General features: G+C 35.9%; 1 protein-coding gene across 2 annotated transcripts in view; it reads right to left on the bottom strand.

Annotated features, from left to right (window-relative positions):
- The window catches only part of CNTNAP2 (contactin associated protein like 2), a 1,021,862-nt gene that overhangs the window by 686,596 nt on the left and 307,694 nt on the right, over positions 1–27,572 (bottom strand). For both annotated transcript variants that reach the window (XM_030970934.1, XM_030970935.1), the window contains exon 2: positions 19,797–19,907. In XM_030970934.1, coding sequence (XP_030826794.1) covers positions 19,797–19,907 — 111 coding nt within the window. The remainder of the gene's footprint in view (positions 1–19,796; positions 19,908–27,572) is intronic.

Below are 27,572 nucleotides of genomic sequence, written 5' to 3' on the forward strand. Positions count from 1 at the left end.
TCTGTGAACAAGTAGAAGCCACATGATTACTTCATTCTACTCACTGTCTGTTTTCTATCTGTGTTTTTTAACTGCAATTCTCCTGGTCTGTGTCTCCGACAAAAAAAATCTCCCTTGAAATGCCCTGCTCATGGTGTACTCCCTCCAGCTCTTTCAGGCCCTTAAAGAGTCTTAGCCCAGCAAGTAGAAAAAAATAAACTACCTGGCTCCAGACATTAAATAAAGTAGTTCTGAAGTCCAGCTCCCTTAATGATGGTCAACAGTCAAACTTTGCTGGCTGCTACTGATGTTTGCAACACCCACTTGGGCTCAGCTCTGGGCTGCTGCAGAATGTGAAGACTGCACACTTTTTCCTCTGTTACTTTTTTTACATTTCTACCAGCTTGTTTTTTTTTTGTAGTGCTGTTGGTGTGGTTTGGGATTTTTAGTTTGCTGGTTTTTATAAGGTTCCTCTTCTGAGATTGGCAAGAAAAAATCCATCAGGAATAAATTCAGGCTGAAGACTCTTCCCTAGTGTTTCCTATCCGGGCTAAACCTAATTTTCCTCTGTACACTTTTCCATCTGCTCAAAATTTCAAACCTGAATTTCCATTTTACAGGAATTTATGAGAGAAGCTGGTCTCAACCCAAATGGTGGTGATTTCTCAAAGATCAAAATTGTTAATAAAGCAGCCTGAAATATTCTTTCCTTCTTGAGTGGAAAAATCACTGTGCATTTTGATAATTTTCCACAAAAAGTTATAAGTGAAGCTAATGAATTTTCATAAAGAGGAACAAAATGATTGAAAATAAAAAGTTAAATCAGCCATTGCAACTGAAATTTCCTGAATAGCCAGAAATAGTTTTGTGAGACTTTTTCATGTGCAAATTTTCTAGAAAATTAATAGTTAGAGGGAGATATATTACTCTCTTATTTGTGTCATGTGGTATTGACCCAATCCTGAGCAAAGGACAGGACTCATCTGCCTCATTGCTTAGACCCTGTTTCCAAGTGCTTCTGCAAATCATACCTTGCTCAAGATAGCACAGGAGCTCTGATAGCACCAGTGTCATGCATGAATATAAACTACCACTACTGCTCAATCTGTCCTTGTACATGCATTTAAATCTTCTGCCTTTCTTTCAGCAAGCAGGAGCACAGAATTGTGAAATACTGAGAGATGACTTTTGAAATCTAATATACAGATGACTCAAGGCATTTTCTGTTTTAGCAAAGTTAAAAGATAATTATGTTTTTCTTTGATGCATCTGTTGCAAGGACTACCCGAAATCCTTATCCATTCTCTCCATTAAGAAAATATATTCTATTTTTAAAAATTACTCTGTACTGCATCCATTTTGGTGATGAAAGCTCATATTATGTCTTTTATTTTGCTAATAGCAAAACATTTATTGATATCATATGCAGAGTTGCAACAACATCAGAGGAACAATTTTCTTCTTTATTTTAATTTGCAAAATAATATGTTCATTTTGAGATAGAACTATACTACAGTAGAATTCAACTTTTTAGGGCAGCAATTTGCCTGAAGTCTATGGTAAACTACTAACAAACAATGAGGATTCCCTAATGAGTTTATACTTCTTGAAGCCAAAACACAGCACTGTATATAAAAATCATTATAATCATGTGAGACTATATGAGGGGGGAAAAAAGACAGCAAAAAATTTATAACACTAATAAAAGTATCAGTGCTCTTATCAGTGGCATCAAATGTTAATTTACTCTCATGGGATTAACTAATCTGATACATTTTAGACACTAATCAGGGTAAGAAATTCTGCTAGGATTTTTACTCAATATAAATTAATGAGAACTCAAAGTTCATTCAGCAGAGCATTTCAAAAATTACACTACAATAAATTAAGAGCCCCAAATGCACACTCCAACCCTTCTTTTTTAAATTTTAACCCACAGAAGGGACGAGAATATGGAAATGTTGGCTTTACAGTAGGAGGGTTCGATGTACATGGTCTGGGGGAGGATTCAAAGCAGGATTTAACTTCAGGTGTCCTGAATCATCCCCACTTCTCCCCCTGCCTCCTTTAGCCCTCTACCACTCTTAGGAAGACATGGCTCCCTAGGCAGAAATTAATCTCTCTGCAGCTTCCACACTCTTCATTTAAACTCTTCAGGCTACAGATTAAAATACTTGCTCTGAATGGGTTTTTTTTCAACACTGTCAGTCAAGACTCAACACTGCTGAGAAGAAAAAGGAACTTTTGCATGTTTGGACTAACTGAATATACCCACTCCCCCAATAAAAGGAAAAAAATCCAACCACCTCAAACAGCTAGACTGCAGATTGGACCCAAGTAATTTCTGTAGGTACCAAGCAGCAGTTGACAGATTAAGAAACAGCCACAGCTACAAAAACAGTATTCAAGACAGAAGCTAACTAACTTGGCAGAAGCAATGTCCAGGCAAGAAAAGACATAATTGAGGACAAAAATAACTTTAGTTTATGTGCATGTAAGCTGCTTTAACACATCATTCACCTCACGAAGACGACTGAGAAAATAAACAGCCCTCTAAAACTTTCTGAGAAATACTGTATTGCTAAAGTTAGTAATTTCTCCTACTTTACCATAAATGTACAACCCAGGGTCCCATCCCCACAGAGCTTGCTGCTCTGACCTTACAGAAGTTACATCATTCTCTTCTTGCATAAAGCTCATATTTTTCCTGAAACAAGCAAGTCTTACTAACAGTCTTCAAGAAAATTTCCATCTGCTGAGCTGGACAAAGAGTACTTCAGCTTAAACTAAATTGTCCAGGAACATCAATGCAACTGTAAGAAAGTTTTTTCATGCTCTCCTGATTCACTTTTATATTGAAGAAAGCCACTTATCACAAACAGTTAGTATTTCTCTGCTTCCAGTTACATGGATATGATTCCTACTGAAGACAGAGGGATTTTCCTTATGGCAGAAGCCCAGGAAATAAGTATGCAGTAAGAGCTTCTAAGCACAAAAGTAGGTAAATCACTACTTCTGTAAAAATTGAATCCTATGATTATTGTGCTATAAAAATGTTAAACAGGCAAAACCACCTGGCTTATGAAGAGAAAGCAAGATATGAGAATTCCATCTATTATGGTTAGAATATATATTTAAATACAGGGTTTTTGAAAAGAATGAAAGAGAAAAAATATGCGCTATTAATTGCGGGTTTAAAAGCATCTTATCCCAACATTTAGCTTCTGATTTGGCAATGCTAATTGAGCATCAAAAAAATCAGAGTCACAAGATCTAGCCAATGCTTATGAAGACACTGCAGCTAGTTTTCTCTTTTATTTTTTATTACTACAATGAATTTATTTTTTCTTATTACTAGAAGCAAAGTATTATTTGGAGCACAGAAGTTTTATTTGCCATAGCTTTTACAAAGCAAATTTGTCACAAATGCTACTCCGGTAAAAAATGTATGTCTGTAACATATATTAATTTGATCTATCAAGATGTATAATATATCATGAAGTTATTCCTGACACGCTCCAGAAAACTGGGTTGGCTGCATCCCACTGTGCTGCCCTTCCGGCAGGTGTCAGAGATGAAAGTTTTACATGAGAATGAAGGTACCCAACCTGGAACTGTTCTTAATTTGTTCAAAGAATATGGCATCCACTTTCTCATTCTAATTTTGTGGATTGCAATACATTTCTGCCAAAATTTTTATCCCTCACCAGCTTCTCCTTGGACCCTGACACACAACGTCTCAATGACACGCGTAGCTCTACTTTCCCAGTCTGTGTGTATTTGCATGCATTTCTAAAGAGTTATCCCTTTGCTCTGTTTTTCTCCTCCTGATGTCTCCTGTTTTTGCAGCTTTTGTTTTCCAACCCCAGACACCACTTTCCCATTCAAGTGGGAGTCGAAATTTTCCTGTGCTATCCTAAACTCAGTGGAGGAGACCAAAAGGGGAGGAAACTGGAGCATTCATCCTGTGAGAAGAGACTGAATGACCAGGCCTTGTTCAGCCTTGAGAAGAGATGAGGAAATATCGTATGATCCAACTGTCTTACACAGGCTAAGCTATTTAACATTATTAAGATCATAAAGGCAGGGCCCTACTTTCCTATTCTTCTTAAAGCTTTCCTATTCTCCTTAAATAAAAAACTCTTATCTACAGGGGCTTTAATCTTTCCTGAAATTCTGTTGCTAAATTTGCAAAGCTAGGTAATATTTCTGCTCTAGAAAACAACTCCGTAATAAATTCTCATGATTTTGCGCACTTGCTTTTTTTATTTTACCTTTAAAAAATTTCTCTGTATTCCATAATCATCACTAGTAACTATTATCTACATCAGGATAATACATTGATTTTCCATATGAGATTGACCTCTGCTTAGTCATTATATCACTTTATATAATATTTCTTTAACATTTTTAATGATGGGAAATCTTACTGCCATAGAAGTGGACTTCAATTTTCATACTTTCCTGCCTGATATCTCATGGTCAACAATCTTCACCTCTTTTCTGAATAGGTACTTCTAAGAAGTAATAGGGTTGCCTCATAAAATCCCCAAAAATACACAAAAACCCCCATGAGCTCCTGGAGACTGAGAAACATACAGTGAATTTCTTTAATACATTCTCAAAAAAGAAGTAGAAATGAACACAAAAAGAGCAGAAAATCAGAAAATTGGCTTTCCAACACTTGTCTTGTAAAGGAAGTTATAGATTTAAAGAAGAAAAATTCTAGAATATTAAAAGCAAAATTTATCGCAAAACATTTACCAATAGTTAAACAATGAAGTCAGTGATGGGACTAGAAAATGTCCCATTATATCCCAAATGGGACTAGAAAATATATATCTTCCTTTGGTTGTCATTTGCTTGCATAAGTGCAAAAATACAAAAATAAGAGCTGGTTCAGCTTCCCCTATAACAGATGGAACACAGTTTTGCTATCTTTACCAATATTCTGCTACAAGGTCTAAAATTCTGAATATTGTACTTACAGCTCTTTGTATTGAGTAGTGTCAGTATCTGCACAATGATCTTAGAGGAGACACAAGTGCATCTTGTGGAACCAGACAATGAGATCAGCAACATGCAAGATCAAGTGTGGGGTTTACAGACTCGCTTAAAAATCTGAAAGCCACGATAACTGTGATTTAATAGTCTTCATCAAAGATCCAGAAGAAAAAAAAAATCATACTTGATTCCTAATCAGCAAAACAATGTGAAGTATTCTGGACACAACGTTCCTCAGGGTCTAAGGTTTCCACCCATCTTTATTTACAGACTTGAAGTTCTCAGTTACATCTTTCCTGGCACAATGCATATTTGGATCCAGCCTACATTTTAACATTCCTAGCTCTTATTATAAACTACTTGAATCCAGAGTAACTGAAATAGTTTTAGTTGCCACCAGTTTTCTCCTGCTTTGTACAACTTTGCCTGACAAATTCATGTTTAAGGCTAGCATTGTCACACACCATGGAAAATGATCTAAAACAGTAGTTTGTGTCATGTCAACATCCCTGGAGCTACACTCATCTGCTGAAGGATTACATGCAAGTCAGAACATATTGTGTTGCACCCTATCATGCCAGATCTGCAGTGACAAGTTTCTTCAACACTAAAGCTGAGTTTCTGAAGTGACAAGCCTCAGGAATTGAACATGTGCAAAATCTCCATGTACATTCCAGAATTCCAAAAACACAACAATTTTTATTAAAAATTTTTTAATCAGGCTGGTGAACACTGTCTCAAACTTAACAATGCTTCTGCCACAGCCATCAGCTTTTTAATGTGTTACAACCTTTTAAAACTTTTCTTGGTGATCTCTCTCTTTATGATGTGATGTCACTTTCCATTAGCCATGAATAACTGTTGATGTAATTTGAGGTCATGGAAATGACTGTAACCCAGAAGGTACTAATATTGCAATAAACATGTCCTTTCTGGTGAAGTTAAATTACCACCCAGCATCAAATGCAAACAAGCTGCTAAAATCTTCTCACTTGTGAAAGAATCCTTCCCATGTGGACAGGCTTTTTGAGAAAGTGGAAGTCCTTGAGCTCCTCATCCAGAGAAGGGATTTTGGTTTTTGTATCTAAAAAGCGCAAGTGTCTTTATACACCTTTCCCATCCCCATCCATACCCAAACTTTATTTTGCTATTAAACTGAATTACTGGGCAGTTCCGGGGGTTTTAATTGACTGTGTCAAATCACCAAAAAAGACCAAAAAAAAATTCATGAAAAAATGCTTCTTTTTATAGGGAGATAATTGCTATAGAAGGTTAGCTTTACCATTTGGAGTTTACCTCTTTTATTTGTCATGAGCTCTTTCAAAGGAATTCTTAGATAAATTGGTGAAATTAATTTTAGAGCTTTATCTATCTATCTGGCAAAGGAAATTTGATGCTCAGATGCGCAACTCTATATTACAGAAGCACATTATATACTTTCAAGCAAACATAGTTAAAAAGAACAATATAATCCCTCTGGGAATAAAAAGAAATCAAATGCAGACATGGTACATTAGCTTAATAAAATCCAGGAAAGACATTTACGAACTCTCTGGCCTGAGGGTCCCTTTAGGAACAAACACAAATGATCCTGTTTTTTACATAATCTTCCTTCACTAGCACTATCAGCACTGCAACATATCCTTTCAATTTGAAGCAGACAGTGCTGTGACAGCTACACTTTAAAGAGTGTCCTAATTTGTTGAGAGCAGTTTTCTCAATTAGCTCTGTAGCCGCTGCATATCAATGTAGCTTTGTTTCAACAGATCTGAATGCATGTTATTCGTACCTTATGTTTTCCATGTAAATTATAAAGAAAAAAGACTGACACTGTCTCGATTGACATTGAGAACAAAAAGGGATTTCTGTTCTAGAGTTGCTGGTACAATTAACAAAATTCAGGGGCTCAGTTTTCTAATATACATTTACAAATCTATCTTTTCTCCTCTTTCCAATTTTATATAATGATCCACAGTTTAGCGTATTCCTATTCAATTTGCCAGAACACTTACAATTTTTTTTCATCTTTAAAATCTTTAGTTTTCCTTTGTGTGGAGTAGGAAGTGTGAGCATATTTTAAATATAATTTTGTCCAAAAGTTGCATACCAATATTTACCAATGTTATGCACCAATTATTTAAAACTGTCAATACTTACTAATACTACTACTATTAATCAACATCAAAACTGAATCTAGGCATAATTGTTTAAGTCTTTTATAGACGCCACACTCAATGCATTTGAAAATATTTTCTTTGGTTGGCACTGTTGATAGCTTAAATCACCCATAAAATCAGCCTATATTATATTTACAGTATAAACCTTATATTTTAAATTATGCTCCTAGCATCTTTTGGGACATTATTATGGGTTTTGAAGATTTCTGTATTATAAGATGGAGTTAACAGCATTTTTCTGATACACAAGGAGAAGGCAGAATACCACCTATGCTGGGCAAAGGCTTTCTGAAAAATACTAACAATGAACTCCCAGTGTTACGAAAAAAATAATGCCTATATTTAATTGAAAATTTTGGAAATAAACCAGTCAATTTTAAACTGTTATAGATAATAAAGCACACAATTAAATTAATTTCTGTATATACATTCCAGGACTTTGACAGAAGGCTGAAATCTCACAACCCTTTTTATTACTCTGATCAGCAGCATCCTGTTCCTTAGCTGTAATATTTAGACCTCTTTAAAGTTCTTAGGGCAAATTTGCAAGATAAAAGCCATGATTACAGCCTTCAATTTACTTGCTTGTAATGTGATATATGGTAAGTCTCTGAAATAGCTGTAAGCACTTTTATAGCTAAGCATTCAGCTGTGTTTCATGAGGCATGTTAGACTATGGAGACAACCTATTTTTGCTGTTATGCACTAGCTAAAAAAGGCAGCAACCTTCTAAACAAGAAAAAGAAAAGCTTGTCATTGACAAAGGCCTTAAAGCGAGAAAAAATTCTCTTTTCAGGGAATAGAAGATGGTGAGAAAAGGGGACAGCTCTTTTTAGGTGACGAGAAGTGATACGGCTTAATGATTCTGATAACACACAATGCTCTTGTCAAACCAAAGCATTATTTTATGTGGTTTTCTTATCTCTGCTATCTTAGGAATTTGTTTGTACTTTTTACTTCATAATCCCAATTCTTATTTTTCAATAAGCTCTGGACCTATGCCAACGGGTTAAATCAATTTATTTTGAGGTCTCTCCTGCCTTTTTTCTTATTTGCCATCAACTTCCCCTGTTCTTTTAAACTTCCTTGCCTTTGTAGATGAGTCTGAGAGGCTGAAAGTGTTGCAATCATCCATAAAATTGGATAAGCCTGTAGATTTCCCCAGCAAACCCTGTCATTGTGACTCCAGCCTCATGGAGGGACTAGCTGTAAGGGAACAAGATAAGAGCACAGGAATTGCCATATCACACCCAGTGAGCTGGTAAACTAGCAGCTTTTTCTCAAAGGGTGCCCATTACCTCCTATTTATAAGCAAGGTGCTCCAGCCTTTGCTCCAACTGCAGAAAAAACATTCCCCTGGGAATGGCTCAACACAATTCCTTAATTAAAATCTAGTGGAAACTTAAGAACCAAAATGTTGAAAAATAATTTTTGCCATAGCTACCCAGTTTTTGGTGTCTCTGCTTTGATCTCCAGGTATAGAACTCCTTTCCAGATGCTTTTGGACATGGCTTACTGAACAGCCATTGCTGGTCAATGTGTTGGTTTCTGCCTTGGCTGAATTACACATTATTTGCTGTTTCAAGATAAGGAAAAAGCTAAAGCATATCACCACTGTGCTTCACATCACATATTCCATGCATAATATGCAGAATTTGGTTTTGCCTAGAAACTAGAAGTTTATTAAAGTAACTTTTAGAGGTTGCTCATAATAATTAGACCCGTAATTAGCAGCTTCTCTGATCTCTCAAAACTTTATATTTTTTAAACTTAGCACTCAACTTTTTCTGCTTGATAGCTGAGCATCACTTTGGCCCAACTAGTTAATCACAATTATAAAAGAAAGAACATCTCCCTCTCCTTGAAAAAAAAAAATCCCACCTAGCAACTAATATGTATATGAAACAATCACCTCAATGTATTCAAAATGTGTTATGGGGGATGTTGCTGACCAGCTTCTACAGTCAGTAAATCAAATATTCCAGCACTGGCTTTTGTTGGGGATTTTTTTCTCTACCATAGAAAACTGATAACTTCTTGGTACTGAAGAAAGCAAAGTAGTTCAACTACCATCTCCCACTGTATATATTAAACATTTTGGTTTGTTTATTAAAGGAAAAATCCACTTTCTAACATGTTCTACTTTCTGCAGCATGTCAGCTGAAGTCGTCTCAGTGCAGCACTCCGCAATATCCAAGCTCTCCACCTCAGCCAAAGCACATTGTCCTGTTTCACTAAGTAATAATTCTGTTTACTTATCTTTTTACCACATTACTCAATGTCACCTGATTATTCCTTCAAAATGGAGTTATCATAATATCATCCAGTCTATACTAGAAAAAACAAGGAAGACAGGGATACCTATAACTTATTCTTGATCTATAAATATTACATAATTATAGACATGATCAAGTGCCTATTTTTAAATACCAGAGAACCCTTTGATCCTTACAAAAATCAAATAATTTCTGACAACTTTCTTAACTAAAGCAAAATTAGCTCGCTGGGAGTTGAGCTTCTAAAAGCCCAGCAGGAATGCTAAATTTGATGGTAGTCAATACTGAAAAGCAAAGATATCTAAAAGATAACTTTTCAAAAAGCAGATTTCAAGCAAGCTAGCTTTTAATTCTTTTTCCCCATTGCTTATCACATTATGCAGACCCATGATTCACAGCAGAGACAATTTATCTAACATTGAGTCACTTGGAAAATTGACCATTCAAACAAATTTTGTAATAAAGAACGTAAGTCTGTCATAAAAGAAATAAAAATCTGTCCTAGAAGCAGTCAGAAAAGTTTAGGCCTCCAAAATAAATTAGTTTATTGATGATATTCATTTGTTTCTTAGCTAGCTGACAAACTCCCAAAGATGTTCACTATAGAACAGTATTTTCCTATGTGAGCTATATACCAGAGCCAAAAATGGATTATTTCAGAAGACAAAAGCCAGTACAGACAGCAGGAGGAAAGGGATAAATCACGATTAACATTTTTTTCTGAGCATTGCTTGGTCCTTAGCTGAACTCCAGCAAAACAAATCTTCATGCAGAGAACAACACAGAAAGTATAAGTTTATTTTATCTATAGCTATATCTATGTCTATGTGGTGTTTAAGACTGGATTTGGCAATTAGTGCCATGCTCTAGTTGACAAGGTAGTCCTGGGTCATAGGTTAGACTTGATGACATCAAAGGACTTCTGAAACCTAGTTGATTTTGTGATTGTCAGGTGACTATAACACTACAATTACATCAACTAAATGTTGGTGTAATTAAGAAATGGTTTAGTTATGCTGACACAAATATAAGTGAGAAAAAACAAAGAGAAACCACCAGCACATCTATGTCATAAGACTGGATGCTAAGGTCAGACCCTTCCAGATCCAGAGATATTTTTTGTGACTTGTGCAGTTACTTACATACAGAAAAACAAGTATTAATGTTCTGTTGCTAACTGTGTAGCTCAGATTTTCTTGTGAATAATCTCATGGTGAAAGTTGAAACATGAATAATAGCCGCACTCTCCCATCCTGCAACAAATAGACTCATTTTATCACATTATTTCTTTTCTCACTTTCAGCATATAACTGTAGTGGGAGGTTATAATGGTAGCCAAATAGCTCCCATTTCTACCAGCATTTATGCTTGTTTATGACTTATTTGGGAAAGGCAATGCTCTGGCTCAAGTGCTCAAAGCAGCAATCTATCAGTTGCACTACACCCATCTGTGTAAGGCAAACCTGTGTTTCATGTGCAGGAGAGGGTGAAACACTCATAGCATCTGGCAGGAGACACTGACCCTGGGAAAAGCTGATAGTGCATCTTCTGTACATTTACTACACATCTTTGCCTTAATTCCAGAGCTCTGTACTTACACAGCTCTGCATATAACTCTCAAGTATCTGTAGATAAAACCAAGTCTAGGATATTTAAACTCTCAATCTCTGCTGCTTTTAAGTATACCTTGTCTGTCAAAAGAGGTCGGTCAAGTTTTCCTATATTGAGATTTTGGGTTTTTTTAATCTGGCATGTTGCCACTGTTCTGTGCAAGCAAAGTAGCCCCACTGTCTGAGGAACATGAAGTTTTCCGACTTGCTTGTTCCGTGTGCCAACTCTGGTATAGACAAGCTCCTTGTGAGGCATTGGTTTCAAGGGGCATCTAGCTGAACTCTAATATGCCATTATCATGCATTTTTCAGACAAATCTCCATTTACATTAAGTCAACAATTTGATTCAATATAGAATCATAGAATAGTTTGGATTGGAAGGGATCTTAAAGATCATAGAGTTCCCAAGTTTCCTTTCATGCTGAGGAACACTTTCACCGCTTAGTGCTCCATCCAATCTAGCCTTACACACTTCCAGGGATGGGGCATTTGCAACTTCTCTGGGCAACCATTCCCATTCTGTTCCATTTCCTCACCACCTTCACAGTAAATAATTTTTCCTTAATATGCAATAAAAACATCCTTTCTTTCAGTTTAGAGACATTTCCCCTCTGTTCTGCCATTATGTACTCTTGTAAAAAGTCCCTCTCTGCCTTTCTTGTAGGCTCCCTTCAGGTACTGGAAGGTTGCCATAGGGTCTCCCCAAAACCTTTTTTTCAAGTTTAATTTCCAGCTTGGCTTAAACCATGGCAGTATTCTGAGCAGAGCAGGAGAGCTAACCAGGTCTGCATTTTCAAGATGAAGCCAGTAAGAACTAAAATCAAAATAAAAAAAACTAAAATAAATTTCTTAAGTATTTACTTAATGTACCAATGCTGTTTGAGAAACTGTCAAATTAAACTCTCAAAGTAATTGAAAGCTCAGAATTTGGCTACTCTGGGGATAAACATCCAGAGCAGCACTGGTACTCTAAGGATATGGGAAAAGTGTATTTGTATATATGGATTCAGTCTGGCTCGCTGTGAGGCTGCCCCCTCTCTGCCACCAGCACAACCACCTTTCTGCCAAACCCAGCTGTCCATTAGCATCAGAAACAATTAATGAAATAAGCTGGTTTTTTCTGAAAAAAGCTAGCTGCTCAGTAAAGCCAGGGTGATCTGCTGTCCCTATCCCTGTTCCCTGAGGAAGCTGCCCATTTGCCTTATGTCTCCTGCTGGGCTTGGAACTATTGCCTCTACAAATGATCGCTGTAAGAAAAAAAATTATAAAGTTGGAGAGCACAGTCTTATTTTATTTCCTCCTCTCCATCTACACATGTATGAAATAAGCCAATTAGGTATTCTGAACACTTTAATTAACAAATTAGTTATGAACTGGAAAAAACAGTCATGCTTTCTGTATTCATCGGGCTATGGTAAATTAACATAAGCTAATGATGCCTTTTTTAATGCAATTACTTGAGCTTCACTCTCTACAGACTTTGTTTCTTGGATTGGGTTTGGAATGAAAAGGCTGATGTCTTTCCTTTCTATACTTATTGTTTCAATACATGAGTCTGTCCTGGGTATACACTGGCACTTTTCTTTCCTCTTTGTGATGCTTCTTTTTCCTGCGCCTTCACAGAATTCACTATTCTCTTGCAATGAATGTTTTAATGTTTTTTCAGACCTAGTACAAATATTTTTGTCTTTTTTAAGAACTATTTCTACATCTAATAGGTATTTGTGAAAAATATTCCATTTGGCCAGATTGTTAAAGCACAGAAAACAACTTCTGACATCAAGCTGCAATCACATTTGCCTTCAAAAGGGGGATATAAGTGTTTGTGGAGCTCAGGTGGGTTGAGGGTTACATTACAAATCAAACTGGGGCACATAACTATTTAGTTTGAAGGTGAAGAATAAACAAAACTGATTATATGGTAGGATGTGAAGCAGATAAAGACAGAAAAAATTTTATATCCTTTTTGATGCAAATGAGCTGAACCCAATTCTTTATCAATTTTAAAAGGAAAAAAAAACAACAAACAAACAAACCCAGAGATGGAAGTTAATGCTACACAAAAAAATTATTATGAGTAATACCAAAAGGACGTGCTACTAATCAAACGAAAAGGTTTTCATTTACTCTCACAGGTAACAGTGCTCCTAAAGGAGTTATGTCTTGAAATGAATTTTAAAAAAATTAAAAACACAAACAGAAACAAAACCTAAAAACACTCAAACCACACAGAGAACTCCTCCAATAAAAAAAAAAAATCAGTTGCTTGTATTCTCTCTAAAGCTTTCCAGAAATATTGTTTATACTGTGTGCAACACAAATAATGCCATGTCACAGACAAACATGGTTTTTGGGGTCTATTTACAAGTGAACTAATAGAGTTAGTTATCCTTTTCAATCATAAGTAACTTTCCATATTTTTAAATGGATAAGAAATTATTTAATAAATAAGGGGTATCAATTTGTCCTGATTTCTAAAAACTTTGCTTGATCTACAATGTTCCTGAGATACTGAAGTGGACTGTAAAACTTGTGCTTCTCTAAAGAACATATTTACAGAAAGAGAACTGCAGTTCATTTACTTTTTAAAAAGCAACCATATTTTAGTGATTTAGCTCAGCAAGAGCTCTCTTACAGACATACAAAAGCTAAGTGGATAATACCACTCATGTTTTTACCAGTTCTCTTATGCTACTCTCTTCATTAGTCCCAGGATCTTGTCTACTTACAAAAGACAATATATGCTTTAACCTGGATAGTGACAACTTCCAAGCCACTGGCAACTCCATAACCTTTTCCTAAGAGGGTTTTAGTCAAAATACAATGAGTTGTGTTGTGTACAGCTATTCTTAGACAGCCCAAAGTTGTTGTCAGCACAAGGAGATTACAGTATTCAAGGTGTTGATCTACAGTGTGCATGCTAACTGTTCATCTGGACAAATGTTAGCTCAGAGGGAGCACCTCCTTACTTTAAGATTCATACCCAAACTAAATTCTTGGCAAGTCCTGTGAAGGTACAAAAGCCCAGACTGCTCACACAATCCAGGCTGATGCTAACTGCCCCTTCCACATTCACTATGCCAAAAGGAAAACTACATAAAATCCTTCTCATATTCCATTATACAATAGTAATAAGGAATTGGAGAAGTTGTGATATTCATTATAGTATTGGAGACTTTAAAAGTAAGGTAAGGTAAAAAGAGCCTAGAGTAGGTGTTCCTAGAATCCTTCAAAGGCAAGGATCTAAGAAGCATTTTAAAATTTATTTTAGTAGAACCATTGCCATAGATCTGATTGACTTAGTGGAAACAATCTGGGGAGTAAAACAGCCATATCCCATTATAGATAAATTCTTGCATCTTCCATGCAGAAGGCAGAATTTAAGACTCCATTGAGGAAAAAAACCAAAAAAACAACCCTGTCACAATTACCCCTATGCCAACACTTAAAATTTCTGATGCTTGTTTTATTGCCACATTAATAACTGTGGTAACAGGCCAAGGTCAGCACACTGATTAAAAGGTAACCTGAAAGCTTAGATACAAGTTACACAGTGGTGCTAGAAAGACTGCTTTTTGAACATCAACTGCTCTACAGATACTTCCTTTCATTTTATGTTATCAATTTCATTGGTAGCATCAGATTCCCTGCTAATAATGGACTTAAAACAGAACCCCTGGGTACCAAATTTCCTCTTTTTTATTCCACTGTGCAAAAGATAATTTCCACATATCCAGAAATTCATTATGACCTTCATACTTTCACTGTCTGCTGGGATTACTTCTGAAGTTCTGAGACTCCACTCAGTTTCAAGCAGCTTCCAATTATATTATATAACATTACATTATGTTGAAATAATGTAGAGTTTCTTCCCTGAATTAAAATGGCATGAGATAGATGATAGGCAGCATTAATTCTTGTACTAGTGAGAAGAATAGGGTCCAATAGCTTGGGAACCATTAAAAGGAAGACTGATAATAAATACATTATATCAAACATGTGTTCAGAATCCTTCTCATGATGTGATGCAGTCCATTGATCCTACTGATGGCAGGCCATAAGATGTTAGACCTTTTCACCTTGACATCACATATGAAAAAGTTACTGAGGATGGACATTAAAAAGCTGTAGAATGAACTTACTGAAAGCTCTCCTTTTCTCTGCTGCTACTTTAGCTACTAAGGTGGCAGCAATTCAGACTTTTGTGGGAGAAGAGGTATGACAAAAATGGAAGGACCTGTAATCTTTTTAGATAGTCTACTAACTAGATTCCAGTTAAAATTTGATCTGTCAATGACTTAATGGCATTTATTTACGTGCTAATTGGGTTGACTCCAGTACCAGTCATTTTAGAAAGTAGAATTAATTTTTTTCAAAGATAACACATCCCCATATTCTTCAAATTGCACACTGAATCCTTTAACATACTTGGAATTGTTTGGTTTACACAGGAGCAGAATCTGAGCTAATAATTGACAGAAAACTCAAAATTATTTTTCTTAAGAAATCCATCCAAAGCAAAAAGTTTTAGGATTTTATAGCATTAAAATATTTCCCAATGTTTGCATATATATATAGATTAAATTGATAGTGACAGACACAAAAAAAGAGAAAAGCCATTCTGCTTCTCTGTGGTGCTTTTTCCCCTCACATAAGTTACAGACATTTCAAAAACAATCTGTACCTTTGTTATACTAGCACTGAACAGCACAGCAGATTACTTTAAAATTCAAATGAAAAATATGCCAACACTATGATACAATAGAGCACTAAGACTTAGTTGTTTAAAATTAAATAGTATCTTACTACCAAAAGGAGAATTTTATAGAAACTGACTACATCCAGCTTTGTCTGAACAGTTGCTAATTCAGTACTGTTTAAATTTTTAAGTACAAGTCTTTGCTTATAAGCCTTTAACATAATTCAGGAGCCACCACACTACCTTTGCCAAACCTACATTCACTATGAAATTCATTGCATCCTTCTCACTCCACAGAAATTTTTTCACAGCTGAATTTCAAAGGATCTTCATCCCCTTGTCTTTGCAGGCCTGATGGGAATAGCAGCACTTGCTTTATCTAGCATTAACTCTAGTTAAATCAGTTGATAAGTAGTAGTATATCTAGTAGTAGTAGAATTACTCTCAAAGAAAAGCAACAAATTTGTCTACATTTTCCCTACTTCTTTCCATGATTATAAAATGAAAATATTTTTGTTGCTTTTATCAGCTGCTATGATTGAAAGTGCCCAGAAAGGCAGAAGAAGGAGGGGGCCCCATGAGACGGACTATGGGGGTCCTTGAATAAGAGAACTGGTATAAAATGCAGACTTGCATTGTTCCCCTGGGCTCTTTGTGATAAAGGAAATACAGATTCACAGTTGTACTGATTATATAAATCAAAGATTCTTGCTCACTGACATGCAAATTCTGGAAACATGGAAAATTTAATATGCATAGGGTCAAAGACTGACAGACCTTTAGGTAACCACTAAATATTTGTTTCTACAATCAGCATTTTTCCCTATAATGAAAAATAACCTCACCCCCCACGGCACCTCAAGAAAACACAGGATATTTCTCCTTGTTTAACAAGAAATAAGGTTCAGAACAGGAACAAGCAGCAATGCGGAAGAACCACCAAGTAAATTGATTTAGAGAGTATTTTAACATTTCTAATCAAATTTCTGTCCATAAAGTCTGCATTTCATTTGAAATAAGTATACATACTAACCCACAAGTCACTGAAGGCTTACAGGGGTCTAAGTAGAGAGATGTGGAAAACGCAAAATATTTTCACAAACTGACACAGAAACCCACCCTACATATACACTCTGGCAGATTCCAGATCAATGCCATTCCACAAATACTTAATTCTATTTGCCTAAATCACTAGTTACAGGATTTGTAAATGAAGTGTTATCAAACATTAGAGTAAATTCATGGATGTTTCTGCTTTTGAAGCCTCCTAAAACATGCTGAAAATATTAAATTATTTTTGGCATGCATCCTTCCAATTGCAATGTTTGTAGCAGGAAACTGAACCACAACAACTACAGTGACAACTCCAGCCTCCTTAATAACATGATGTGGCTGTTCAGGGAATCAGTGCCTTAATCAATGGAATAAAATATCCCATCTATTCAAATAAAGTGTTTTGCCAGTCTGGAGTGAAGTGCCATGAATACAGGAAAGAAAAATAATTGGGTTGGAGAGTAGAATTTTCAAATGTGCATTTCTTTAATTTAAGGGGTCTGGGGCCTAGAGGAGGGGAAGTTCTTTCCATTTAATGACTTGAGCATAGTGTGGTTTAAATAGTACATTTGACTTGGGAATCTATTAGCTGATAATGAGTCCTTGGAGAGAAAAAAATTGGATTCACTTATTACTGGTTTGATTAGCAATATCTGTAATTCTGTGAAGTTGTAAAATAGCTCAGTATTAAAATAGAGCTATTTTCCATCACTTGCAGAAGCATAAACACAGACAGACAAGTTCCTGTGTTAAACATTCTCCTGAATTCTACAGTACTTTTACTGCCACTAGGATTATAAAAAAGATATTTGTTCATGTGCAGAGAGCCTCAGTATTGTAAGATATTTGTGCTATGCTTCATAGGTACTAAGAGATGGATAATAACAATCTAGCAAAGTTGCTATTTAAACGAAGAGATGACACTGCTATTTAACAAAGAGGTGCAACTAAAATTTCCAATGAGGAAATAAAGCCAGTGTTTGATTAATGACAACACTGATCCATATCAGTAAGAAATGTCATTAAAAGAAGCTGTACTGTAGTGATTGTAGGGGTAAGAAAGGGAAAGGTAAATATAATTAAAAGAAAAAATTAAATTCCAAATGTCAGTCTGCCTTTCACTTAGAACAGAATAAGTAGTCTTGTAAACTAAAAGGAGAAATACTCATCTAAAAACAAAGGAAGATCCTCCCAGCAAAGCTGATGCTAAGTTGTGTTTTATTAAAGTGGTTCTAGTGGCCTTTTGTTAAACTTAGAACAGGAAATGGATGTAAGTATAGTCATACAACAGAATTCAACCTAAACAATGAGCAGTGTTTTAGAATTGAAGCACCATTCCTTTCATCTGATAAATATTTAAAGACACAACAGAAGGGACCTGACAGCCTACCAAAACACACATCCAAACACACTGCCACAGAATTCCTGAGAACTGCAAAAGGCATGTACCAAAATACACGGAGCACTGAAATAAAAGCCTGGGACCAGCATAAAACGACATCTATTCTCATTCAGAAGCAACAAACCGTGTTATCTACAGGTCTGCAGGCCTAAAACCAAAGAAATTGCCAATGTTCCTGTCTGGCCACAGTCTTTGTATCAGATCTGCAGGCCTGTAGCACTAGAGCTCATCAGTCATATTTTCTCTAAGCTGGTCTTTGGCTTTTGTTTAGCTCTCTTACAATAGCAATTTTTTAACAACCAGTAACATAACCTGATCTGTTTTACATTTAACTTAGCTGTGTGAATGCATAGGCTAGGGTTTACCAGTATAACAATTCTGATATATTTCTGTACCTATCATACCTATTCTACAGAGAATAAAGTGGTATTTTATAAAAATGTAGAGTAGAGGACCACAACCATGGGATGACAGCAGAGGTGTTAAATTTTCAGGCACAAGCTGACATCAGAGGAAACAGGACTATAAGTAACTCACTATGTCAATTGCTAGTTGTTAAAAGAAAGTAACTCCAGGGCCTGGCTAAAGCTGATTTTAGAGACTAAAGGGAAAAAAAAAACCCAAAACAAAACCAAACAAAAAATAAACAAATAAGGAAATAAAGAGATCAAAGAACAAGAATTCTACACCTGTAAAACACAAATTTGCAGAGAAGTTGCAGGCCAGTAAACCAAGAACAGTGTCAGGGCTCTGAGAGTACCAACAGGCCATAATTGCATTACCCAGTGGAGAACCCACCCACCCTGCCAGTGAGCCTGGGGGTCCCATTTCACCTCCAGGTAGTACCTGAGCCACATCATAGGAATATCTATGCCTGGACCTACCCTATATTCTTCCTCAATTACACGTTACGCTTCCTGTCTTGACATCAAACCCAGCTCATCCCTTCCTACATGATGACCTCCAGACACCTGGCAGAGCTGCCAGTGCTACCAGCACTCTTTGTGGACAGGGCATAGTGCCTCAGTATCAAACCAGGTAGGCCATCAAATTTATGCACTTGTTCTTCCAACCACTAAGTCTGAGGCAGGTTTGTTGCATTTGAATGGAGAAGTATTACAGATACTCATTGCATTACAGACATATATGCAAAAGCCAAAGTCCTCGTGGGGATAGAAAAAAGTGTGAATGACAGCAGTCATTGCTGAGGTGGGAACAAGTTACATCAACAAGTCACATCAAAGCTGTTTATTTTTGCTCTAACCATGACCTTGCAAGTACCCAACACAGAAAGGTACCCAACCACCTCGTGGTACCCAAACCCTTTTATGTGAAGTCAATGATGCAGCTGTACTGTATGAGTCCATTGACATCAGGCATGTGGCCCATGCTGCCACACATTACGGGCAGTGCCCTACTCCCTGCAGTGAAATTAGTCTCCCATACAATGAAAGAGAAATTAATTCAGTTCATAAAAACAGTCTGTTCAAACAAGAGTAAGCAATAGTATTCCATATAAAACACACTTTCATATTAAAAATGTAATTCATCATTTTTTGAAATATCCAAATATTAAGGTTGAGACTGTCCCTTACCTCCTCGCTTGTTTAACTTGGCATACCCTGCCACATAGCTGCTTGTCATGGATGATGAACTGCTGAAGGAGGAATGTGGTAATGCTGAGACCAGAGGTTCATCACATTTTTCTGAAACACAAGAAAACAGATTCACTTTATGCTCTTAATTATTCATGTGTATTAAGTGACAATATGCCCTTTATTTTCCCTCTGGGTGATAAAACTTCCTTTTTATTTTTGTACATGTGGAATGCATGTAGCTACATCACAGCTTTTCAACAAAAAATTCCCCTACAACCACAAACCAGCAAAACAAACAGAAACTCACCTCAAAAACCACAAGAAAATCCACAAAAAACCACAAACACACACACCGACATGAGAAAATAAAGATTTCAACCATTGAGAAAATAAGATAATGGTAATATCTAATCATGAGTCATCATCCACCTTGGGGATACAGCAGTTAAACAAAAAAGCCTACCCTGAAATATCTGGGATGTTTTTGGTGACACAAAAAATTAGTGCTAAAGAAAAGTATTATCGTGACAGCTTTCTAAGAAGTAAATAAGATACGCATTTTCATTTCTGTAATAGAAGTGCTGATAAATCTGATATTAAAAAAAGGAAATAAATTACGGAACATTAATGAATGCTTATGAATTATCAGATACAACAGATTCACTGAAAAAACAACTATACTGGCTAATCTCAATAATTCAAGTACTTCACTTCCATTTTACCCCGCTATAAAGAAGATTAACTTGGTATTAGCATCTAAAATGGAAAAAAAATCAGAATCAGTATCTTAGCCTTCCTAATGAAGAAAAAGTTGTAAATCAAATCTCCTTCTTTTGTATTATACAAATTAGAATGAAGAGAAACGGCCTAGGATTTTTCAAATACTTAATTAATGTACTGCCTTTTGTGAGTTTTTTGTGGATGTTTCAACAGATGGGAGAAATATGTAACTTAAATTACTCATTTATATCACAGGTGAAACTAAAAAAAGCCTAAGCCTACACCAGTAAGCCTAACTAACCTTTTTAAACACATGCACTGCAGCACAGTCTCTGATGCAAATGGAAATACCCTCAATTTATGTATCTATAAAGCATTAGGTCACCATAGGTGGTCTACAATAGGTCTAAATATGCATAAGAAGCATATTTAATGCTCAGTCACACCACCTTGTTTTGGTACAATTAAAAACCAGTTGTTTGATCAGACTGGATCACACATGGAGATGAAATTAATCCTACCTTCTAAAGAACTTTAGGAGGAAAAAAAGAGGATTCTGAGTGAATCAAGTAATATATAATGCAATTCTTCTAAAATGTACAGTCTCATGTAGTGAAAAGTAAAATTACTTTCACAGGAATAGAAACTGAAGTGCAGAAATACAAAAGAACATTCATTCAGGAATCAGTATTTTGACATTTAACAAAGAAAATAAGTGTCCTTCACAAATGTCCAAGTTAACAAACATTAAGGGAAAAAAAATCCACACAAGCACAAGCAAGAGTAAAGGGCAACTGCTTTGGACTGAATTGAAGGATAATTCCAATGACTTTTAAGTTCACTACCACAGTATTTAATGATGGAATTTTGACAAGGGAAGATAAATGGTTCGAAATATTATTGTTTATACTGCAAAGGAGAAAGATCGATTTTCCTCTTCCCTCTGCTCTGGCTGCAGCAGAGCAGCACATTTGGTCAGAAACCTGCAGCCAGGTGCTCCTCACACCTCACCCCTGCAGCAGCACACCAGGGCTGCACACACCTCTGCACACACCAGTGTTTTCACATTCTGGGTGCCAGGCTGCCTTTGTTTCAGCCAAAGTGGTACAAGGTTGGCGCTAAGAATAGAAGTGAGCGGCAGACTGCCATAACTGCCAACTTTTGTCCTAAGTGCCATGATCATATGAGTGCAGAACTACTTAACAAAGTTTTTCCTCAAGCATTTCTTTATCTATTGGTTTATTTTCTGTAGATTGTGATAGCTTTTCAGCTTGCAAACTACTTGTGCTGCCACTTCTTTTTCTGTGCTACCTAGCTAGAGACTTGAAGGCATTTGCCACTAATCCTGCTGTCTAGGTAAAAACGGAATGAAATATTTAAAAGTAGAAAAACACGCAATCAGAAGTTTTTTAAAATACATAGCACAATCTTTTTATGTTATTTCCATTTTCTTATATTACATGATATTTACCCTTAAGGGGAAAAAAAACCAAAACATTTTCTCATCAGCAATGAAAGCTAAGATTGAACATGTACCTTTGTTCTGTTTCCTGAGGGTTTTTAATATATTTTGCAAAGTAAATTGTTAGGTTTATACAATTTTCTGCCACCCATAGCTTCAAACTGGGGTGGGATGAAACACCTGCATCTTCCTGGAAAAATGTTAGAATGGTAAAAACTTACTTACTTTGAATGGTAAAAACACAAAAATTGTGTTCAACTTATGCAATTTGATTTATTACTAATATAACGGGAGGCTACTGCTTACTGTGGTCTAAAAAAATTGTGAGATAAAGGATCTATCTTAAAACATAAACAAACATTTTAAAAGTTATTTTAAAAATGTAAGCAAACTCTTCATTTCTGCAACAGAAATAAACATAGATTTTTGACATTGGGCTCAGAAAAAACACGACAGATGAAAAAAGACTCTCCCAACAAGAGAAGCTCATCAGAACTTCAGATCTTTTACTGGTTCCAGTAGCTATTGAGACAATCCCCTCCTTTTGATTTGACAGCTGTTATATTTGTGCTGCTACTGAAGATGCACAAAAGGAAATATGGGAAATTTATTTGGAATGAATACTATTTTCTAAATCATTAAAGGTCTGCCTTATCTCTGTTTCACTAAGTCATACTCTTGGATTCAAAAGGATAAGACAGAGAAGCTTGACTTAGTAAAAACAAAAAAGAGGGGACATCCCTCTATTTGCCCATGTGGTCACAATTTTTACAGACAGTCATGAATATGCTTCATGTGATGTATGTGTATGTGATGAATGCGTATGCTTCAGAAGTACTTAATCTGAGTCTTCTGATTTCTTAATTTTATTGTAATCATCAATACTGTGGTGGGGGTAGGAGAAAACCCTGAGTTGATACCATTTGCCTTCATTGTTGTTTAGAGCTGTAATCCCCTCCAATGTCTATTTTGACATACCAAGTAATAAGAAAAAAAAACCCTCACTCTCTCATTGTTCTAAAAAACCAACCCCTCCCAATCTGCCTGCTCATTTAGGTTTTAAAATATGGGAAATTCACTATAAATGTGTATGAATTACAGGGAAGGACTATATTTCAGATTAATAGAATTAAAGAAGTTATTACATCTCATCATTAACTCATAACTTTAGGTCCAACAGAATAAAAGTTAAAAAACTGCTTACATAAACTAATATTTCTAGCCCTCTATGGAAGTTTCACTAAATATATTGCACTATTTAAACTTCCAACAGAATATGAAATACTGTTTTACCACAGATTTAAGAGGAAAAAACCCCAAAACATTGGGAACCTTTTGTTCTTCCAGCAGTTTTAGTTACTTCCTGCAGAATTCAATTTTTTACTTAGCAGAATCATATATACCTTCCTGTTACTGAGATATAATAGCCTTCCCCATATAAGTCAATGCACTGTGCCCTGTTAATCAATTACAGAGCACACTCCTGCCAGCATCGCAGCAGCAAAGGAATAAACTCTCCTCCATACCATTTATCTCAGTGATATATTAATGGCCAAGGCAGCTCAGGTCCATTTAAATGTTAACTTTCTGAAGCAAAAAAGACACTTCCACTCCACTCTATTATGTTTAGATCAAGAGAACTGATAGGTTTGTCTCAGGACTGATGACATTTGCTACTCTGACTTTCCTATTCAGAAGGAAATAACAAGTATATGTCCATCAAAAACAAGTCTTAAGATTATAATAATTAGAGCAATGGAATGAAGGCCACCTAATATCATTAAACACAAATGAGAAATATCTGCATTCCCCAGTCTTCAAATTCCTCAAGTCCTAAAGATCATTGAAGCAAAAGTGTGCTGTGCACTTGCTCTTTCTTACATGTTTTCCCAGGCACCCGGCTATTGGAAATCAGCAGATGAGATGGATCTCTTGTTCTAACTGCAGCCTCTCATATTTCTGGTGGTCACACTCAACAAAACAACAAAAATATATCTGCCAATTCTTTCCTGTTTTACAGTCTATTCATAGCTTATTTTTATATCCTACCCATCATGTTGGATAAACTAAAAAAGTCCATCTCCTATTTTGCCTGCAATTGCTTTAATTCCCACTTACTAGTCTATGAACTATTCGAAGGGCCACATTATTTGAAGGGGCAGCTGTTGACTACAGCACAAAGCAGACTCACAAACTCTCTTATCAACCCCATAGGTTATTAAGGTTTATCCTCACTATAGCAGTCACTTCAATGATTTTTGATGGGCAAAGCAGAGTAAAATACCTTGATGCTTCACTTCACAGAAGTCTGTTCAAAAGCTTCCTGATCAATAAAACAGGTCACCTGTAAAGTTGCTGACATATCTTATCAAAGTAGTCTGAGTAGATGAAAAAAAAAAAATCTGTGGTTCATTTGTGTCTTCTTGACATTTGTATCTAGCAGTAGGCTGGAATGCATACAAACTACCTAAAAATATTAAGAAATGGGAATATACATTTATAGTTTTTATGAATAATCTGGAGCTGCATCAGAGGGTCTCCCAGAAGCTCTTGCAAAGAATCTATCAGCAAAGTAAAAAGACAGATGTGATGTGTACAGTGGTTCTAAAATTGAAAAATATTTGGATATTGATAGCCATAACTCATGAGAAATAAGAGATGGTGACTTACTAAACATGCTTTTGAATATGAAAGGCTTTTACATCATATGGTCCAGTGTGCATGGAGGAACATACCTTAAAATAAATACGAAATCCACAATTCACCCCGTCCTGTTTTAAAATCTTCAGTCAAGATTTCCTATCAAATTGTACTCTAGGACAACAATTTTGCTGAAGGATAGATCTAAGACAAAAACATGCCAGCAATAAAAACTTTCTAAAAAAAGCTCCATATGTGTATGTCAGAAATGAAGAACTCAAAAGCTGAACAACTTAGATTCAAAAAGGCAAATTACTGCAATATCAATATTGTGTTCTGAATTAAAAATAACCATAATAAATCACTAGCAGAAGATGAAAGAGATCTGTATTAGCACTGAAAAAAATATCATAGCCAAGAAATATCCAAAGCCCTGACTCTCTAACTAAAAGTCCTAATCAGCTTTCTTTTACACCAGACAAACAGAAAATTTACAATACAAACCACAAAATCGGAACTATTAACAGTATATCCAAGTCATTAATTATACAAGAATGCCTATCAAGTGTATGGAGAAAAAAATGGTTATAAACAATTTCAATCTTTACTTGCAAAAGAGTCCTGCTTTAAATACGAATTCCAAGATAAATGTTAGGGAGCGAGGGAGAGAATCATATATCATCTGGGTTTAATTTGTACTGTGTGCTAAATGCTAGTTAGCTTAAACACATTTTTCTCCTCCAATTTGAATACATAATTTCACTGTAGTGTACTGAGGAAGAAGAATAAGCCACCAAGCGCTTCTGAAAAGCAGACATGAGATTGCAAGGGCACTCTGAAACGTGGGTAAGTACATATGGGAACTGGCATATCTCCAATGACAGCCAATAGGAATATTAATGCAGCTGGTTTGGATTGCAGTGTATTATTATGCTAAGACAGCCTCGCTTTCCATACAGCACAGGTAGGTTTTATAATCCAAAATGAATGATAGAATATACCAAGTTTAATTCACAAGCCTGTGTCTCCCCAAAGAGTAGGAATAAATAAGCACAAGCTGCTAGAATATTTTATGCACTGTTTCAAATGAACTTTTAAAGGGATGCAAGCCAAAAAGCAAGAGGTACTTCAAAGCAGCTCATCATCAATGGCAGCTCCTTTAAAAACCAAACTTAAAAGTGGGTGTTATTGAGCACAGGCCACCACAAGTTTAATTTCAACCTTCGCCCTGTGTCACAACACTGTTGCCCAGTATGATATGCCTCTATCCAAACTTCAGATCATGTGAGACAGGAATGCAGGTAATGGCTGAAAAAAGCCAGGTTGGGTAGTGTATACCTCATGCTCTCAAGTACTTAAGTCAGAAAGAAATCAGTGAAAAGTTTATCAAAGACAACCTTCTCTTATGGTGAAAGCAAATACTTGTTTATCAGGTATATTTGCCAAAGGTACAAGCCTTTGATACATTTGGGGTTGTTCAAACAAAAAACTTTCTGCACCTTTTGCATGTTTTTTTGTGGTTTTTTGGCTTGGAATACTGTTTAAAGAAAACCTACCACATGTTGCTACTTTCTTTTTCTCTTTCTTAGGATAACAAGCTAAGTTTACTCCTCCCCAAGTTTCTTAGGCCTCTTTATATTGATACTTAATAAGGATGGTGACTGCTAGAGTAGAAGCTCAATTTTTTACCCTCTTCTGTCCCATCTATTTTCTATATTGCAGAAGCTGGCAGATTCTCCATATGACTGACATTTCACACAACAACCTTGATGGACTGTTATGGAGTCAAAGTCATGTTCAACTTCATGAGCAAATGAGCCCGAGTGTCAGTGAAGCTTTTCTGCAAGTATTGCTCGAGCTCAGCTGTAATCTAAAAGATTAGAGCAGCTCATATTGATCGCCTGGGATGTTTTATATTCCACTTCAAGTTGCATACCACCAATAGAGGTAATCCATTGCTACTCGAAATGTTAGCTGATGCTGGAAGGAAGAAAGTGTAGCAGCTCTTTTTTCCCCTCCAAGGTAAAGCCATTAGTTACATTAATTTGGTGGTCTTCACACAAACCTTAAGCATTAAGGTTTCATGTTTTGAGGTTTGTATCAAGCCTTTCTTTAGAGCTCTGTAAGAAAAGGAGCGCATCTCAGGTAATGCTTCTATTTATGGTGCTTACTTTGCTCAGAGCAGTGGACAGGCAGTGAGACCTGCTTCTTTGTTCTGAATCGAGAATTCATCTCTGGGCAATACTGGATACATCACCAGGGCCATTTCTGAAAGTGCATGTGGATGCCCAAAGACAGTACTTTACAAGATGTTCCAAAGGATCTTTCTACCTGAACTTCATTTCTGATACCAATTTTTTTCTGAAAAATTGACCAGCTTTTAGAGAAGCCAATGACTTATTAATCTGAAAGGTCATGGTATGGCTACAAATTTTGACTACAACAACTACTATCCTATTCCATCATAAGGCCCAGGATATTAATAAGTAATAAAACTTTCTTGGTTTGAGGAATTTTTAATAAGCATTTTAAAATATACCTGGAAATTATTGGAAATTAAAATATTATAAGAATTGTATCAACAAGAAATGTACTATATGACTATTATGAGACATTTCTGATGATGTACTGCCATCATCAAGTGGTATACAACATAAACCAAAGTACTCTACAAGCTTCTGTCTTTAACCACTGCAAATGAGAAAAGGGTTAAAGCTAGCATAGTTAATTACTGTGACTTACAACTTACCCAGAGATATTAGGATTTACTGTTCAGTTAAATTACTCAGTATGGAATCATTGTAAGTATAAATGTATACAAAGCAGTCTCCTGAAATAAAAACTTATAAAAATTTCAACTTCTCACAAAGGAAAAATAGAAAACTGTAACAAAAATTTGCCAAATTCAATTTTTCAGAAAAGTATAACTTTAAATTCTTCATTTACCAAAA

Source organism: Camarhynchus parvulus, chromosome 2 (genome assembly GCF_901933205.1).
Source record: "Camarhynchus parvulus chromosome 2, STF_HiC, whole genome shotgun sequence".
In the NCBI taxonomy this organism is placed as follows: Eukaryota; Metazoa; Chordata; class Aves; order Passeriformes; family Thraupidae; genus Camarhynchus; species Camarhynchus parvulus.